This window comes from Anolis carolinensis, chromosome 4 (genome assembly GCF_035594765.1).
Source record: "Anolis carolinensis isolate JA03-04 chromosome 4, rAnoCar3.1.pri, whole genome shotgun sequence".
In the NCBI taxonomy this organism is placed as follows: Eukaryota; Metazoa; Chordata; class Lepidosauria; order Squamata; family Dactyloidae; genus Anolis; species Anolis carolinensis.
Genome location: NC_085844.1, coordinates 228,514,271 through 228,531,860, shown reverse-complemented (window position 1 = coordinate 228,531,860; position 17,590 = coordinate 228,514,271). Strand labels below are relative to the sequence as shown.

At 39.5% G+C, this 17,590-nt stretch overlaps 2 protein-coding genes across 8 annotated transcripts in view; one reads left to right on the top strand and one right to left on the bottom strand.

Annotated features, from left to right (window-relative positions):
- The first annotated feature begins 19 nt into the window (after positions 1 to 19).
- On the top strand, positions 20 to 12,975 carry LOC100565110 (retinol dehydrogenase 10). Its single transcript, XM_003220645.4, has 5 exons — positions 20 to 2,864; positions 6,138 to 6,236; positions 7,164 to 7,309; positions 11,617 to 11,748; positions 12,068 to 12,975. The coding sequence occupies exons 1-5, from the start codon at positions 2,409 to 2,411 to the stop codon at positions 12,147 to 12,149; spliced, it is 915 nt and encodes a 304-aa protein (XP_003220693.2). The 5' UTR covers positions 20 to 2,408; the 3' UTR covers positions 12,150 to 12,975.
- Positions 12,976 to 14,909: 1,934 nt separating this feature from the next.
- stau1 (staufen double-stranded RNA binding protein 1) overlaps positions 14,910 to 17,590 on the bottom strand; it is a 42,333-nt gene continuing 39,652 nt past the window's right edge. For all 7 annotated transcript variants that reach the window (XM_062978921.1, XM_062978920.1, XM_016993445.2 and 4 more), the window contains 2 exons: positions 16,993 to 17,078; positions 14,910 to 15,921 (listed from right to left, as the gene is read on the bottom strand). In XM_062978921.1, the coding sequence (XP_062834991.1) occupies positions 15,834 to 15,921; positions 16,993 to 17,078 (174 nt within the window). In that variant the 3' untranslated portion in view covers positions 14,910 to 15,833. The remainder of the gene's footprint in view (positions 15,922 to 16,992; positions 17,079 to 17,590) is intronic.

Sequence of the window (17,590 nt, the reverse complement as noted above, 5' to 3'; positions counted from 1 at the left end):
GGCTCGCAGTTTTCAGAAGCAGTTTGAAATAGTGTTGTCGAACGCTTTCATGGCCGAAATCACTGCGTTGCTTGCTGTGAATTTTCCGAGCGGTATGGCCATGTTCCAGGAGCATTCTGTCCTGACGTTTCGCCTACATCTATAGCAGGCATCCCCAGAGGTTGTGAGGTCTGTTGGAAACTAGGCAAGGGAGGATTATCTATCTGTGGAAGGTCCAGGGTGGGAGAAAGAACTCTTGTATGTTTGAGGCAGGTTTGAATGTTGCAATTGGCCACCTTGGTTAGCATTGAATGGCCTTGTGGTTTTAAAGCCTGGCTGCTTACTGCCTGAGGGAATCTTTTGTTGGGAGGTGTTAGCTGGACCACTCTGAACAACCACCATGCCATAGTACACAGAGAAGCAACTGAAATCCACAAGCATGTGGACAATTTCAACAAAAAGGAGGAAACCATGAAAATGAACAAAATTGGGCTACCAGTATTTTAAAAACTCTAAAATCAGGACAGCAAATAAAGAACAACACTGAAAATAGGGGGATTCCAGACAAGAAATAATCTGGGCCAGTTAAGTCCTTCCAACAAAGGATCCTCGCAGGCAGGAAGTAGTCAGGCTTTTTAAATTATTATTACTATTATTATTATTATTCCGAATCCAGACTGACAAGGTTCTGGAACACGACACACCAGACATCACAGTTGTGGAAAAGAAAAAGGTTCGAATCATTTATGTTGCCATCCCAGGTGACAGTTGCATTGACGAAAAACAACAGGAAAAACTCAGCCACTATCAGGACCTCAAGATCGAATTTCAAAGACTCTGGCAGAAACCAGTGCAGGTGGTCCCGGTGGTGATGGGCACATTGGGTGCCGTGCCAAAAGATCTCAGCCGGCATTTGGAAACAATAGGCATTGACAAAATTACAATCTGCCAACTGCAAAAGGCCACCCTACAGGGATCTGCGCGCATCATCTGAAAATACATCACACAGTCCTAGACACTTGGGAAGTGTTTGACTTGTGATTTTTTGAAACAAAATCCAGCATATCTATCTTGTTTGCTGTGTCATGCAATAATAATAATAACTTTATTTTTGTACCCCGCCTCCATCTCCCCGAAGGGACTCAGGGCGGCTTACATGGGGCCAAGCCTGGAAAATCACAATAAACAGAATAAAACACATCAAAGTAAAAATACACAATTATACACATTAACATAGTAAAATTAAAATGGTGACCATAGTATAGTTAAATATAATTTAGACACCAGAGTAAAAGTCATCAAAACGAGCTGGGTCAAAGTGTGCAGAGTGAGCGTTGTAAACACAGGGGTGGAGGTAGATGACTAAAGTGCTACAATCAATAAGAGACTTGGAATGGGATGAACACTCGGGCTATTTCCAACTGATGGAATAAAGTAAAGTGCACCAGATAAAGTTATGGCCACTGGTACGGGATCTATCATGAGGATGAAAAATTCATTTCTCCAAAAGCATGCTAGGTTTTTAAACTTTTCCTAAAACGAACAGGGTGGGGCCTTGCCTAATTTCAGCTTTGAAGCTGCAAGGCTGTTCAATGCTAATCAAGGTGGGAAATTGCCACATTCACACTTTCCCTAAACAGACAATAGTTATCTCTGCCACCATGGACATTCCGCAGATATATAACTTACCTAGTTTGCAACAGACCTCACAACCTCTGAGGATGCATGTCATAGATGTAGGTGAAATGTCAGTAGAGAATGCTTCTGGAACATGGCCATACAGCCCAGAAAACTCACAGCAATCCAGTGATTCCGGCCATGAAAGCCTTTGACAACACATTGTCCTACTTTAGTTGTGTGTGCCTACACTGGCAATAGGAAAAATATCTGTTGTTCCCTATTAAAAAAACCCCTCCTTGAGCAAAACAGTGAGAAAAGCACCAAAGCCTACCTTTTAAAAAGTATAGATCTGTAAACATGGATACCAAAATAGAACTCATATCAAAAAACAGAAACTAGTGAAAGAAAGAAAAATAATCATCCCTGGTTGAGTTTTGTAAGAAGCTTTTGACAACTCACATAATTCCACAGCATTGAGCCATGGCAATTAAAGTGACGCCAAACTGCAATAATTCTACGTAGCCTGAATCTACATAGGATAAATTTAGCATTATAATGAAAGAATCTCTTTTATAGCACACTGCTATGTATGTACCCAGCCTTGCATTTAAGAGTTAATGCCCGAATGCTTCATTGTTGTCCACATTCCACCTCCTTATTGGTAGTGGTTGCTATAATCTCTTTAATCTCAGTTTCTCCCCATAAATACAGCCTTCCTGCATGATTTGCTTTGTTTGTGAGTTTCATGATACACCAGGCACTTATGAAGCCCGCAATGATTATGAAGATCGTCCCAGAGGTCTGAAACAATGGCTGTGCTTATAGACTTTCTAATACTCACGGCTAGAGTATTTGGATACATCCTCCAGGCTTTGCTTCAGTGGATAAAGAAGCCCGCGGAGAAGATAGTTAGAAATGAAATCTGCTTGATAACCGGCACAGCCAGCGCAACTGGGATTGGGAGGCTTTTGGCACTGGAGTTTGCCCGACGGGGAGCAACGCTCGTCTTGTGGGATACTGACACCAAGGGCAACGAAAACACAGCGAGGGAAGTCTGCAAGCTGGGCGCCAAGGCCTACGCTTACACTTGCGATGTGAGCCAGAGAGACCTGGTCTATGCTGCCGCTGCCTCTGTGAGAAAAGAGGTGGGAGATGTCTCCATTGTGGTCAACAACGCTGGCATCGTAGCTGGGATGCCCATCTTACAGTGCCCTGATGGACAGATGGAAAGGACCATGAGGACCAATTGCCACGCTCACTTTTGGGTAGGTACCATTGCATGCAACAATGTGTGGAGGGGGCAAGCTTGCTCTCTGCTGATCTAGAGAAGAGGACACAGAGCAATGGATTCAAATTGCAGGAAAAGAGATTCCACCGAAACATTAGGAAGAACTTCCTGAGAGTAAGAACTGCTCGGCAGTAAAGTATGCTGCCTCAGAGAGTGATGGAGTTTTCTTCTCTGGAGGTTTTTAAGCAGAGGCTAGATGGCCATCTGCTCAGTGCTTTGATTGTGTGTTCCTGCATGGCAGAATGGGGTTGGACTGGATGGCTTTTGGGGCCTCTTTGAATTCTATGGTTCTATCACATGGAAAGGAGCCCCCCGTGGCACAGCGGATTATATTGCTGAGATGCTGAACTTGCTGACTGAAAGCTCGGCAGTTCGAATCTGGGAGTCAGGATGAGCTCCCGCTATAAGCCCCAGCTTCTGCTAAATTAACAGCTCGAAAACACGCAATATGAGTAGATCAATAGATACTGCTCCAGCGAGAAGGTAATGGCACTCCATGCAGTCATGCTGGCCACATGACCTTGGAGGTGTTTACGGGCAACGCCAGCTCTTCGACCGGCGTTGTCCGTAGAGCACCATGCCCCAGAGTTGGACTTGACTCAACTTATTGTCAGGGGGAAACCTTTACCTTTACCTATAACATGAAAAGAACAGGTAGTCTCTTTCATCACAAATATGAAGAACTGTTCAACATATTTCAGCAAGATTTGTGAAATTCAAAATGAATAATATGCATGTATGAAAGAAGCAACCAGGCCAATAAACCTTGCCTTTTGGACCTTCATGAGACAACTTGAAGATTTTTCCCAAAATACATCCTTGGATTACTCCCCATCACAAACAAGCCTCACTTCTTCTATTATTTCTATTAGGTGGCCAGACTTTTAGATCTGTGCTTTTTAAACGCGCTGGGGCTATCTGGTGAAAGAGCTTTATCTGTCTTCCCTTTTTCTCAATTTTGCAGTTTGTGTTTACTGAATAAGGAGTTCTGTAGGCAGCTCCTGCTTACCTTGCCTGTTGTAGGCAGGCACACATGCCTGATTTAGGCTAGAGAAGAATCTTGCTCTCTCCCAACTCATTGCATTATTTGCTGCAGACATGCTTCTGTAACCCTCCTCCACCATCCCTGAATGCCAATGCTGCTTAAAAAAACCTTCCAGTTAGACAGAATATAGGAGAAAGAGTTGCTGAAAATGTATAAAAAGCCTTTGTAAAATCAGCTGCACTGGGTTTTGGAAGGATAACGTGAGGAGAAGGATACATCTTGAGCTCATTTTGGGAAAGAAAGTCTACCAGCGTAACTTCCAAATAAGTGTTTCATGTGGACATGTTCAGATTTCAATTTTCAGATTCCATTGTAGCATAAGATTAAACATAAATGGCAGTTTTAAAAAAGCCATCAACTCCTCCATTATTGTATTCTGCATTTGTATTCTGCCCTTCTACTGAAAGATACAAAAACACAATTAGGTTAATGAAACTAAATATATAATAATGACTGAATTGACTAATGGCACAATCATATGTATTTCCTTCAAGAAATAAATGTAGAGTTCAATGGGACATACTCCTAGTTAGGTGTGGTAGGACTCCAGCCTAAAATAAAATATAATAAAGAACATTAAATGTTGTCTAGAAAAAACAGCTTACAATCTAAAATTAGCAAGTTTAAATAGTAGAAGACACATGGAATCATAAAAGGAAGCTTCACGTAAATGTAGAAAGAATAAAATATAACACAACCTCCGTATCCAAGGGAATACATTCTTGAACTTATTGTGGAAACAGGAAACCATGGATAATGGCAAACCCTATTGAAATGCACTTCTGCGGGAAATTACCCTATTTTTAATTAGAACAAAATTCTTCTCAAGTAACTGTGCATAGGATCAGACAATTGATGCAATACAAAATCCATGGCATATCCATTTTAAGTCACTTGATCCCCACAATATAAATGAACACACACACACATATATACAGTAGAGTCTTATTTATCCAACATAAACGGGCCAGCAGAATGTTGGATAAGCGAATATGTTGGATAATAAGGAGGCATTAAGGAAAAGCCTATTAAACATCAAATTAGGTTATGATTTTACAAATTAAGCACCAAAACATCATGTTATACAACAAATTTGACATAAAAAGTAGTTCAATACGTAGTAATGCTATGTAGTAATTGCTGTATTTACGAATTTAGCACCAAAATATAATGATGTATTGAAAACATTGACTACAAAAATGCGTTGGATAATCCAGAACGTTGGATAAGTGATACTCTACTGTGTGTGTGTGTGTGTGTGTGTGTGTGTGTGTTTTCTCAGTAGTAACAAGGGGCAATGTATTCCTGCTACTTGAAATAATAGTTTAGTGACTTTGCCCAGAACATTTAATACATAAGCCCTGGGCTTATGTGCTACATTCTGGAACTATCCAATTAAACTGTGCTTCACATTGATCCCTTCTAGTGTGAATGGACATTTTCTTGTGGCAACTAATTCTGGAAAGCAGCTTATCAGCCAGGTCTTACAGAACATGGCCTGGCTCTAGTTAATCCTGTATTTGAGACCCTGAAAAGATAAAAAGACTATCAAATGAAGGGCAATTTTAAGAGGATTGAAATCAAAATTAATCTTGTTACGCTCTTTATCCTTGTCACATGGGCAACTAACAAAACTTTTTCGAAGGAATTTTAAATAGGAATTAGTCTTTCTTAACTCCTCAGGAACTAGGAAAATAGAGAGAATCATAGAATTATCAAGTTGAAGAGACCTTGTGGACCATCCAGTCCAACCCCCTGCCAAGAAGCAGGAAGATCATATTCAAAGCTCCTTTGGCAGATGGTCATCCAGCCACTGCTTAAAAGCCTTTAATTGCCCTTGAACTGCCCTAGTTTTAAAAGTAAATATAAAGTGTTATTAATTAAACAGCAAAACAACATTATTCTTACTGATTGCCTTACTTTTGATATGTAACTTTATTGTACTGACATCAAGTCAGGAAACATCTAATTACTAGTGACAAAGTTGCTTGCAACCCATTACTTCCAAATTCTTAAGTGGGGTTTGCATTGCCATCTCTTCTCCAAGAGCTCTTTCCCCCAGATGTTTGGCTCACTTTCAAAGCTTAACTAGTTGGGAGGAAAAAAAGACTATCAGAGGAATGGACTTTAAGGAATATTTAATATGTTTTTTAAATGTATATGAACAAATTCTTTTGATGCTGAATTCGTTGTTTCCCTTTGCAGACAGTCAAGGCTTTCCTCCCGCAAATGATCAAGAGAGAGCATGGGCACATTGTGACAATTGCTGGAGCACTTGGTCTGTTTGCAACTGGTTGTCTGGAGGTCAGTAAAATACTATGCAAAACTGAACACCATTTTTTCAAAGTAATTACAGTTATAATTGCATGTACCAAGGGCTTCAAGAGTCATTAGTTATTGTTAGGGTTTTAAACTTTTTAAAAGTAAAAGCAAGGGAATTTTAAAAGTATGTATTTACTAGTTCTCAAAACTAACTTAGATATTAATAGTTCCCTTTAAAACATCTGGAAGTTACAATCCAATGAGTTGTGGTATCAGAGACAGGGTTCTCTTTCACCATTTCCACAGTATCAAGGATGTCATACAAGGCATTATAGCACTTCACAATGTTATATTCATTTTTCAGTGTTCAATGAATTTTTCTGTTAGTACGGTATAGGTGTAACAAAATATAGTGAAGTTTAGCTCAAGAAGGGTGAAAGTGTTCCAATATAGGCTATAACTTACTCGAGCCTTATTATTGAAAAAAGGAATTGATTACATGTAGCCAGTTATTTGTAACTGATCGTGTTTAAACTCTGTTAAATTACACATTAAGGCAGCCTGCAATAATACAACTAGCCTATCCCAGAAAGTCTGCTTGACTTAGTTTACCACTAATTCCCAAAAATCAAGAATCAAACTTTTGAAAAAATCAATTTTATTTAAAAATAAGAATGCCAAACCACTGTTAAATTAGAAATAATTTAGTCCATGCACAAGAGAACTTGCCCTAGAATATTTAACTTTGCCCATAGGAGCATGGAATATTATCCTCCATGTTGTTTGAAGAATCCATTTTTGGCACTTAAAGTGATGTGGCAGCTTTTTGAAAGCAACAACCTGAAAATGTTTGGAATTGGCATTTTGAGCTGATCAGTGAACTTAGACCTTTGGAGCCCAAGCATTCCTCAGGCTGTATTAGAAATGTGGTGCCTTATGAATGAGAAAGCATGCCATTTCTCCCTCCAGGACTACTGTGCCAGCAAGTTTGCTGCAGTGGGATTTCACGAAGCTCTTAGCCATGAATTGAAAGCCAAGAGAATCAACACTGTGAAGACTACTCTAGTGTGTCCTTACTTCATCGACACAGGAACGTTTAATGGCTGTGGAGTCAGGTAATGTCTGTAGTCACCATCACTAGCCCTATATAACTTGTCCCTATATAACTTGAAAGGCTGACAAACACACTGGGGGTGCATCTTCACTGTGGAATTAATGTTTGACATCACTTTCACTGCCATGGCTCAATGCTATGGAATCATAGGAGCTGCATCCTTCCAAGTTCTTTAGTCTTCTCTGAGTGCTGAGTTTCCAAACTCCAATTTCCTAGATTCCGTATAAGTAGGCCATGGCAGTTATAGTGGTCTCAAACTGCATTCACCTTATAGTGTAGATGCACCCCGTGAGGAGGGACAGGAGGCACCAAAGAGATGGCAAAGCAAGGAAACAATCCTGTTATACTGTAGTTCATTTCACCATGTAAATTTTTCCAGCAGAAGAGGAAAAAGGAGAAATTGTTTCCTTGCTTAATTCAGTTGCACTGATTTATGACTGATGTCTACTTCCCTGAACTGCTTAATGCTCCAACTTGAAAGTGCCATTCACACAATTGATGGCCAAGTCTGTCCAACTGTACAGATATCTTGAACTTACCTTGTACAGAACTACATCATCAGAGAACTATTTAGATTTCTTTATAGTAACTCTACTTTGTTTCAGCAGTTTATACACAGAGTATCCTCTCCAAAATGTATTCAATCCTTAATAGCTAGTAACAGCTATGGTAATTATCTGAAGGCTAAATAACTACATTTATATTGAAGAATGTCATAATAACGACTAAACAGAGTTAACACATTCCATCTTAAATGAGAATGGTAAAGGTGTTCAAATTATTGTCGTGGTACAAATTATACACTGCTCACATTGTCAAAGCACAGTGTTACAAAGCTAAATTACAGTTTCTTTTGTTAATTTTGTGACAACTTCTCTACTATTGGAATCTTTGATCCTGGTAAAAGGATATATTTTTGCAGAGGTGGAAAAATACATTCCAGAATTATAAGTTGTTAAGGAGGTATGGATTTTGGGGGAACACTCTGTATTTCTGCAGTTAACCACATTCCTGCCTATATTTAGATGGCATCCTCACCACATGCTGGGGGGGAGGGTGTACATCAGATTACTTATCTCAGAGCTTGGAAAGTTCCTTTTTAAAGTCAATATAATTTAAAGCAGTAATTCTCAGCCTGTGAGTCCCCATTACTTACTTACTTACTTACTTACTTACTTACTTACTTACTTACTTACTTACTTAGGTGATCCCTCGTAGCTCGAGGATGATGGTCCTCCAAGTGTAGTGTCTTGGTGGTGGATGCATAGGGGGCTGTGGAGACCACATGTTCTTCCACAGTGAAGATATTGGTTTCCAGATGTAAGGCGGTCCCGGTCAGGGTGGGCTTGACGCACCTTCCTCTTGGCATGTTTCTCCCTTAGAATCATAGAATCATAGAATAGTAGAGTTGGAAGAGACCTCATGGGCCATCCAGTCCAACACCCTGCCAAGAAGCAGGAAATCGCATTCAAAGCACCCCCGACAGATGGCCATCCAGCCTCTGTTTAAAAGCCTCCAAAGAAGAAGCCTCCACCACAGTCCGGGGAAGAGAGTTCCACTGTCGAACAGCTCTCACAGTGAGGAAGTTCTTCCTAATGTTCAGGTGGAATCTCCTTTCCTGTAGTTTGAAGCCATTGTTCCGTGTCCTAGTCTGCAGGACTCCATTCGTGCCTCTTCGAATTCTGCAGTACTGTTGGCAACAGCTGACCTCCAATTAGAGTGCTCAAAGGCCAGGGCTTCCCAGTTCTCGGTATCTAGGCCACAGTTTTTAAGGTTGGCTTTGAAACCAACTTTAAATCTCTTTTCTTGTCCACCACATTACGTTTCTCGTTCTTGAGTTGGGAGTATAGTAACTGCTTTGGGAGACAGTAAACAGGCATTTGGACAACGTGGTCAGTCCAGCGGAGTTGATGGTGTAGGAGCATCACTTCCATGCTGGTGGTCTTTGCTTTTTCCAGCATGCTGACATTTGTACGCCTGTCTTCCCAAGAGATTTGCAGGATTTTTCAGAGTCAACACTGATGGAATCTTTCCAGGAGTTGAGTGTGACATCTGTAGACAGTTCATGTTTTGCAGGCATATAGCAGGGTTGGGAGGACAATCTATATATATAAAAATGTTCTGACCATTTCTAATTTAATCAGAACAGTGAAACTACACATCCCAAACCCACAAAACTTGGCCACAAAAGACATGGCCCTCCCCGCTGTGTTTAGACAGCAAAAAAATAAATAAATAAAAAATTAAAACTGGAAGTCCCTCAAAATCCCCAAAAACCTGTGTGCATGCGCCGAGCATCCCCCACCCTTGGAAAACAGACTTGCATGACAGGGAGCTGCGCGCGACCATCCCAACCATCAGCAAGGGCGGTTTACGTGACGCTAAGGACGATCATACCCTGAAATAGCCACATCCCTGGCACAGGAAAAAAGGGTGAAGAAAAGCTTGCACATTTTCAAGCTTTAAACACATTTTCCTCAGATACATGTCTAAAAGGACATAGGGAGGTAGCGCAAACAACTCCCATGGCGGCGTGACTTTTAACCAGCTGAGGTGTTTAGGCAGTCAGCATGGCAGCGTGGTTTTTACACACCCGTCTTCTACCCTCCCTCCCTCCCTCCTACCTCCTTCTATCAAACTCCTTGTAATGGTGCCGTGACTTTTAACCAGCTCAGGCGTTTAGGCAGTCATCATGGCGGTATGGCTTTTACACACCCCTGTCTTCTTCCCTCCCTCCTTCTCTCACAGTCTATTACTCAGTTCAAAGAATAAAAGTTTTCAAAAGCTGCAACACGGCAAAGCAATGCTCTCAGGGTAACACAGAGAGGTCTGGGGAGAATTCACCATGATTTATAGGAGTTTAAGGGAATGGGATGTATAGTACGCCTCCAATCAAAGAGCACTCAGAACCGCACAAATAGTGGACCTGGAACTCACTTACCACACAGACCCAACATGGGCAAATTTACATACTTGTGGGGTTTGGGGGTGATTGACCCTGACATCAAGGAGTTATAGTTCAACTGGATTCAGAGAACACCAAGGCCATTTGGACCAACCTTGGCACACAAATTTAACATGGCCAGCTGGGAATAATGGTGGATTTAGGTGGTGATTGACCTTTATGTCTGGGAGTTATACTTCACCTGTATTCCGTGAGCCCTCTGAACCCCACCAAGGACAGATCTGGACCAAACTTGCAACACAGATCCAACACGGCCAACTTGGTATACCAGCGGGGTTTGGGGGTGGTTGAATTTGCTATCTGGGAGTTGTAGTTCACCCGTATCCAGAGGGCCCTGAAGGTAGCCAACATCAGATCTGGACCAAACTTGGCACACAGACTCAACATGCCCAACTGTGGATACTGGCACGATTTTGGGGTCTGGGAATTATAGTTTACCTGTATTCAGAGAACACTGAACCCAGCAAGTGATGGATCTAGACTAAACTTGGCACACAGACCCAACATGGCCAACTGTGAATATTGGGGGAGTTTTGGGGGGGATTAACCAAACATTTTTGGGGAATTGTAGTCCACCCACATCCTTCATATTATTACTGAATATCATTGCTATTGATTACAGCAGCCTGGGGTACGGGCCTTTCACTGAGCCCTGTCTTCTCCTGGTCCTTCTTCAAATCCCTGGACAAGAAGGGAGGGGCTTCAATCAGGGCCAGCTAACACCTCCATACAAAGGATTCCCCCAGGGACGAAGCAGCCAGGCTTTGAAGCTGCAAGGCCATTACATACTAATCAAGGTGACTAATAACAGCATGCATACCAGCTGCACCGAGAGTATTCATTGTATTCCAGCTCACCAAACTTGGATTCCCTTAGGAAGAAAACGGCCATGCTTTGAGGCTGCAAGGCTATTCACTGCTATTTCACCTGGCCAACAAATGAATCCAAAAAGCCACAGCAACGCGTGGCCGGGCACAGCTAGTAGCTTTATAAACAAGCACCTTGGTATCCCTACGGATGTCCTGATCCTCAAACACTCTCTGCTTCATTTGGAGAAATGTTGCACTCAACAGAGCTCAGGTGGTGTTGTATTTCAGCATCAATGTTGACTTTTGTGGAGAGGTGGCTGCTAAGGTAGTGGAAATGGTCAACAGTTTCCTGGCATTGAAGAGTCCCCAGATGTTTTGGCCTTCAACTCCCAGAAATCTCAACAGCTTCTATACTGGCTGGGATTTCTGGGAGTGGTAAGTCAAAACACCTGGGGACCCACAGGTTGAGAACCACTGATTTAAAGCCTCTAAAATAATTAAAATTACAAGCAGGTTTTTTTTTTATTCTTCCAGGCGAGAACTGAAAGCCTTCCTTTCTCCTATAAGCACAGGCAATTTTGTGAAAGCAGCCATGCGAGGCATACTTCATAATCAACATATGATCTGTGTCCCCAGAGTCATTTATTTTGGAGCCATTTTGAAAAAGTAAGTGACTGTTTTTGGAAATTCCAGACATGTTAAATTTCTGTTTGTATAACCATCTCTCAAGGTCCAATTTAGGCATTAAGTAAATGAAGAGTTGCTTCAAACCTCAGGTTTAATATGGGAAAAACTTGCTGTACAATCTTGAGAACCTAAAACGAAAAGTTACAAGACCAAGTCTAGAGATGAACAATTTTACATGCTAATATGTATAGCCAACTCTCTAGATTTATTGATTGAAGAGCCTTTTAAGCTCTTCCTGATATTACAGTAAAGCATTTCTGCCTTTGTTTTATCTTTTCTATTCTTTCTCCTCCTCCAGTCTCCTTCCTTGGGATGTACAAGTTCTCATTCAAAAATTCCTAGGACTGGACAGATGTGTTCCTCAAAAAGCAGTGCAGTAAGAAAGATGGTCCCTTTTTAGAGACCACCTGCAGCGACATTTCTTGTTCTTCATCCAAAATAAGAACAGTTCGATAAACCCTAAGTTTTGGCTTAAAAGTCGAATTGGATCGTTCCGATTTTGAACAGGGGAGATCTACCTACACGCAAGGACATACTTGCTTTCGGATGCAAAACAAATATGATTGGTAATTCCTTTGAAGGTTTGTTCTGTTTTATCAAGCCAAATAGTGTTTAGGGTGTTCTGCTGTGACCTAACAAAATGGCACTGCAAATAGAAACATCCTATTATGTTGTTTTCGGATCCATTTAGTTTCAATATCACATTGCATTCAGTGCTATCTTCTAATTCCTCCCAGAAAACTGGCTTGATAAATCTATTCATTTTGTGAATTTAGCTTTCTATCACTGCAGAGATAATTGAATTCAGGTGAATGATATCGTGGCAGCCTATATCCGTGGCTCTAATGTACAAGTATTGGATTATGTATTAATTCTCTTGATAACACTTCTGTATTGACTCCTTTCTACACAGTTCACTTTAATTGCCAAGATGGAAAGTAGAAATATAGCTCACAAATGTAGGAAGTTTTTCCTTTGTGTCTGGAATTGCTGCATTGTTTTGTTGTTATGGTTCTGTTTTAAATCAACTTGAACACACACTGAACAGGAAAGGGCAATTTCAAAATACATTAAATAATAAAGCTTAATTACGATAAATAATAAAGATGGAAATTTGCGATAGTAACCATACATCTTTGCATCTGAAACAGAACATATTCCCTGGACTTTATCAAGGAAGTAAATAAAACAGCTATATATTTTCTATTTTTTGCATCTGGCTTATCTGTTTATATGTACTACAATGTGTTTCACTTCATCTAATCCTGCATGCAAATGTAACTTTATCAGAGATACTTCATGAAGAGTAACTTTATTAAGAGAAAAGCAATATGATAAGGAGCTGTCCTGAAACTTCACACTCCGGCTTCAATAGTCAGAAAAATAAGGGCCATACGGAAGCAGCTTTCAAAGAGCAACATAATAATAAATGGAATATCAACCTGGGCCAATACAGTGGTTAGAGAATATGTGGGATTTCTTCAATTTTCATTACTAGGAAATTTTCCCAGCCCAATCAATCATATTCAATACTTTTCTAAATAAGCAATAGAGCTCATACCTAGCTTCAAAGAAATTACTGAAACATTGGATTGTTAAAGGTCTTTGGTTACTGAAAGACTACCTCAATATGTTTTGCTTGTTGAATGTGCAATCCTATCTCAAAATTAGCTAAGGGCCTTTAGGGTACAGAGGGAAATTGCTAGACCAGCAAATTTTGGCTAAATTCCCCCAACACCTTGGCAAAATACTCCTCCAACAGTCATTCTGCCAGTGAAAAAATGTTGGCAGGAAAATGAGAGGAAAACATGCACATGCAAATCTCAAATCCTTATATCATGCTGCCATGCCCAAAGGAGAACTTTATACCTTTCCCAGACTTGGTGGAAAGAATTTTCCTCTTACAATCTTCAGTAGAAGGGATTGTTTCAAAAGGTTCTGTTACAAAATATTTGTCTCCTGAAACACACAAGAACTTCTGCCCATCAGATATCACAACCTACTATACAAGTACACCAGCCAAGAGTTTCTGCTTTCCATAAGAGGGAAAAACACTAGTAAACTAACATATGCTCTTATCAATAACTGCAATGACAACTGTGGTCACTAAACCGGCAGTTCAATTGAAGCAAAAATGCATTCTCAATACAGAAGGAGGAGGAAGACTGGTTGCAACTAAATACTTTATGCTTATGAACATATTAAAACATACACACACACATACACATTGTCACAACCAGGCATCTAACATAACATAAATATTTACTTTTGCTAAGTAAAAAAGCTCCCAATGCTTGGAAAAATGCCACATTTCAACTCAAAGCCAAACATCCCTGAGAAAATCCAATCTACCTCCTGCTGATACTGTCTCTATTGATTTCAATGTATCCAATTAAAGTGAAATATTATGCAGTGATTTTCATCAACTGAACACATTAAAACGGTTGATAGAATATCATACACATAGATGACTCTTGCTGTTCCTTTGAAAAGACTACAGTTTTATTCACTATATAAAATCCTTGTAACCACCGCAGTTTGCTTTGTGTGTACAACTGAAACTGCAAATAAAGGAGAGATTCTTCAAACTCTGAAACTAAAGAACAGGTCAGAAATGCACACATTTCCAAATTTGCTTGACTGTGATCAATCTCAGGCAGCATGGACCTATGGCCCAGAAACACATGGATTGATAAATTTGCTATTGATCCTTTAAATCTCTAAAGGCTAAGGTCCTGTCTGGCAACTATGCCAGAATAAGCAGTGTTAGCAAGAGAGAAAGTGAGTCTTATATTCTAATTTACCATTGGTAAATAGAACATAGTGTTTAGGCATGTTTTAAGTACCATCATTCTTAAAGGTTTCCAGGAATGAAACTAGACTTGAAAACAAGGTGTGTCCTCCTTAAGTGCTGCATTAATGAAAGGAAATGTATTTTTGGCTGCTACTCCATTGTCAGCCTCTTGGCAGCAATGTTGAAAATAGTGTGGGTCTGCATACAGCACATACAGCACTGTTGTCCACCACCAATGTGTTATAATAAACCATAATGTGTTTTATTAGCTTTGAGTTTGTCAAAATCAACACAAAACATTATTTTTAGAAAATGTCACAAAGAATGACTATTTAAGGAAACAACACTTTTTTTAGTATTTAATATTTATTGGACACTCACTATTTTACTTACATTCCATGGGGAGAAAAAATTCCAGCGTAAACAATGAACTGAAGCAGTACTTAACTTGCAAGGCTATCGTGCTTTAACTGGACCATATGCAAAAACTTTATTGCACACATCACTGTGTGCAATAAACACAACATCAAAAGCAACACAGTTTTATATATAAACATAGGTAATTTTTTTCAGCCCTACATGGAGATGTAATTAAACAGTATAAAGCACTCAAGGAAAATCAATCTGCAGTTTTATATGCACTACATTGAGATCATATCCTGTACTGTACGGAGTTTGTGTGCCTTTATATACAGACACACACACACAATTGTTTTTTAAAAGAAAGATTAGCATCCATTTAAACATCTTTTGCATTCAGGTTTCCCTCCCTCCTCCCTGCCCCACAAAAATATTCTAGAAATCAAAATCATCAAATAAAATTTAAAATTTCTAAAATGTTTAATTATTTTATCAACCGTTGATAAGTAGGCTAGGCTTGCCTCTCTGACTTTTTTTAAGCATATGGTAGGCACACAATTTGTTTCCAGTGAAATCCGATTTCATTAAAAACAAAAAGACTGAACACAGACATGGATATGATCTTCCCAAGTTAGTTCATAGGTAAGTGTTTCAGACAACAAAGTTTCTAAACTGTGCTATAATTCTAGGTACAATTAAGAAACTTTCTTTTAAATGAAAAATTTATAGTGTCATTCAAAACAATGCAATGAAACTAAAAATTTTATCACTGTTTGAAAAGCAACGGTTATGATTTAGACACTACAGTGGCTTGTGACAACTGTAGCGCTCTAAAACAGTTAGGTTACATTAATAAGGAAGCATTTGATTTTCTCTGGTGCTTTCAAGGTTTGGGTCCAGTCAAGCCTTTTTAGGCAGTGGTGTCCAGTGTTTGTCCCAAAGTGTTTGAGCTAGCCGGTTTGAGAAGTGGGTCGTTTTCCATTTCTTGTTTAACGCATCTAGAAAAATGGGGGAAAAAATATTACATGGAGTCCATGCCTGAAGTACAAATTAATAAAACAGGTCTGTGTTTCTCTGGCTATCTAAGACAGGTGGCAGCCATTATTTTTTTCCCAACCTGCCAAGGAGCAAGGTCATATTCGTGTCCATTGATTGCAACTTATCTCTCTTTTTGTCTTGGAAACTAGCCAGGAATTAGCAGCCAACGGCTTCGAGATCAGTACTGTTCAACGGACTACCATGCTGAGTATCACTGTGACAGGCACATGGTTTTCTTAAATTCAAGAAGAGCAATTCATCCGAAATAGCAAGTGCCGGTTATTGTATTTATCAATTTGCTATAGGCATGCTGCCAGCAATGCAATTAAAACTACTTCTGGCAAGATATCTATTCTGTTAAAAAACAAACAATAAAACATTTCCTGAGAATGGGATGCTTAAAACAATTTTCTACTTTTGGTAATACACTGAAAACTGACATGAATAATATGCTAGTTTGTTGTACAGCTAAAAGAAGACAGCAAGAACTCTGGCGTAAGTGCACTCTGCCACCAATACTACGACAAGAAGGCCTAATGTTTTATGGCTCTGTGTGAACAAACACACTTACTAAAAGCAAATACAGTAGAGTCTCACTTATCCAACACTCGCTTATCCAACGTTCTGGATTATCCAACGCATTTTTGTAGTCAGTGTTTTCAATATATCGTGATATTTTGGTGCTAAATCCGTAAATACAGTAATTACTACATAGCATTACTGCGTATCGAACTACTTTTTCTGTCAAATTTGTTGTATAACATGATGTTTTGGTGCTTCATTTGTAAAATCATAACCTATTTTGATGTTTAATAGGCTTTTTCTTAATCTCTCCTTATTATCCAACATATTCGCTTATCCAATGTTCTGCCGGCCCGTTTATGTTGGATAAGTGAGATTCTACTGTAAGATTTTTTTGTGAGAGTGTGCTATAAACATCACAAAATCATACATCCTGTTGAAGTGATTTTTCAAAATTTAACTCAAAAAGGAGAGGGAACAGAAAGAAAGACTAATTCTTTTCTACTTACACAGACATTGGTCCATTTCCTGTTCTTGGCATCTCTGTACTTTGTTGGTCTAACTCAGACAGCAACTTTAAGATGTTTAATGCAGCCTGGAGAAAGAAAAGCATTCTATTTAAACTCTGGCCAAAGACATTTTTTCTGGTCCTTCTAACTTCACATACACAAGTCACAAATATATACGTATCTACATATTTTACACATATAACTGTATAATGTATATAGATCCAGGAGGAATATGCCTGTACAGCTCCAACATTCGAATTTTGGAAATGTAGTTTTCCTGCTCTACATGGCTCCCAAAGGTGACCTAATGATTTAAAACCACCAAGCTCCTTTCTTTTAAAAGCCTCCAGGAATTGTGATTTACCTTTTAAACATGTTACAGGCACGTTTAAACAATTGAATGTTTTCAAAACCAGAAATAGACTTCTAGCGATTTATTTTTGAAGACATTTCTCCAACTATTTTGTAAGTTTATGCAGCACCAGGAAGGGTTCCCAAATCTGCTTTAAACTTTAATAGCTACAACACGATTTATGTTATTAAATACTTCACATTATCAGTTTCTTTTTTTTAAAGATGTAACAGCATAAGGCTTTTG

Coding starts and splice junctions, on each gene's coding strand:
- LOC100565110 (XM_003220645.4), top strand. CDS start 2,409: ATGGCTGTGCTTATAGACTTTCTAATACTCACGGCTAGAGTATTTGGA. Junction 6,237..7,163: donor TTGCAACTGGTTGTCTGGAG/GTCAGTAAAATA, acceptor TTCTCCCTCCAG/GACTACTGTGCCAGCAAGTT. Junction 11,749..12,067: donor TTTGGAGCCATTTTGAAAAA/GTAAGTGACTGT, acceptor CTCCTCCTCCAG/TCTCCTTCCTTGGGATGTAC.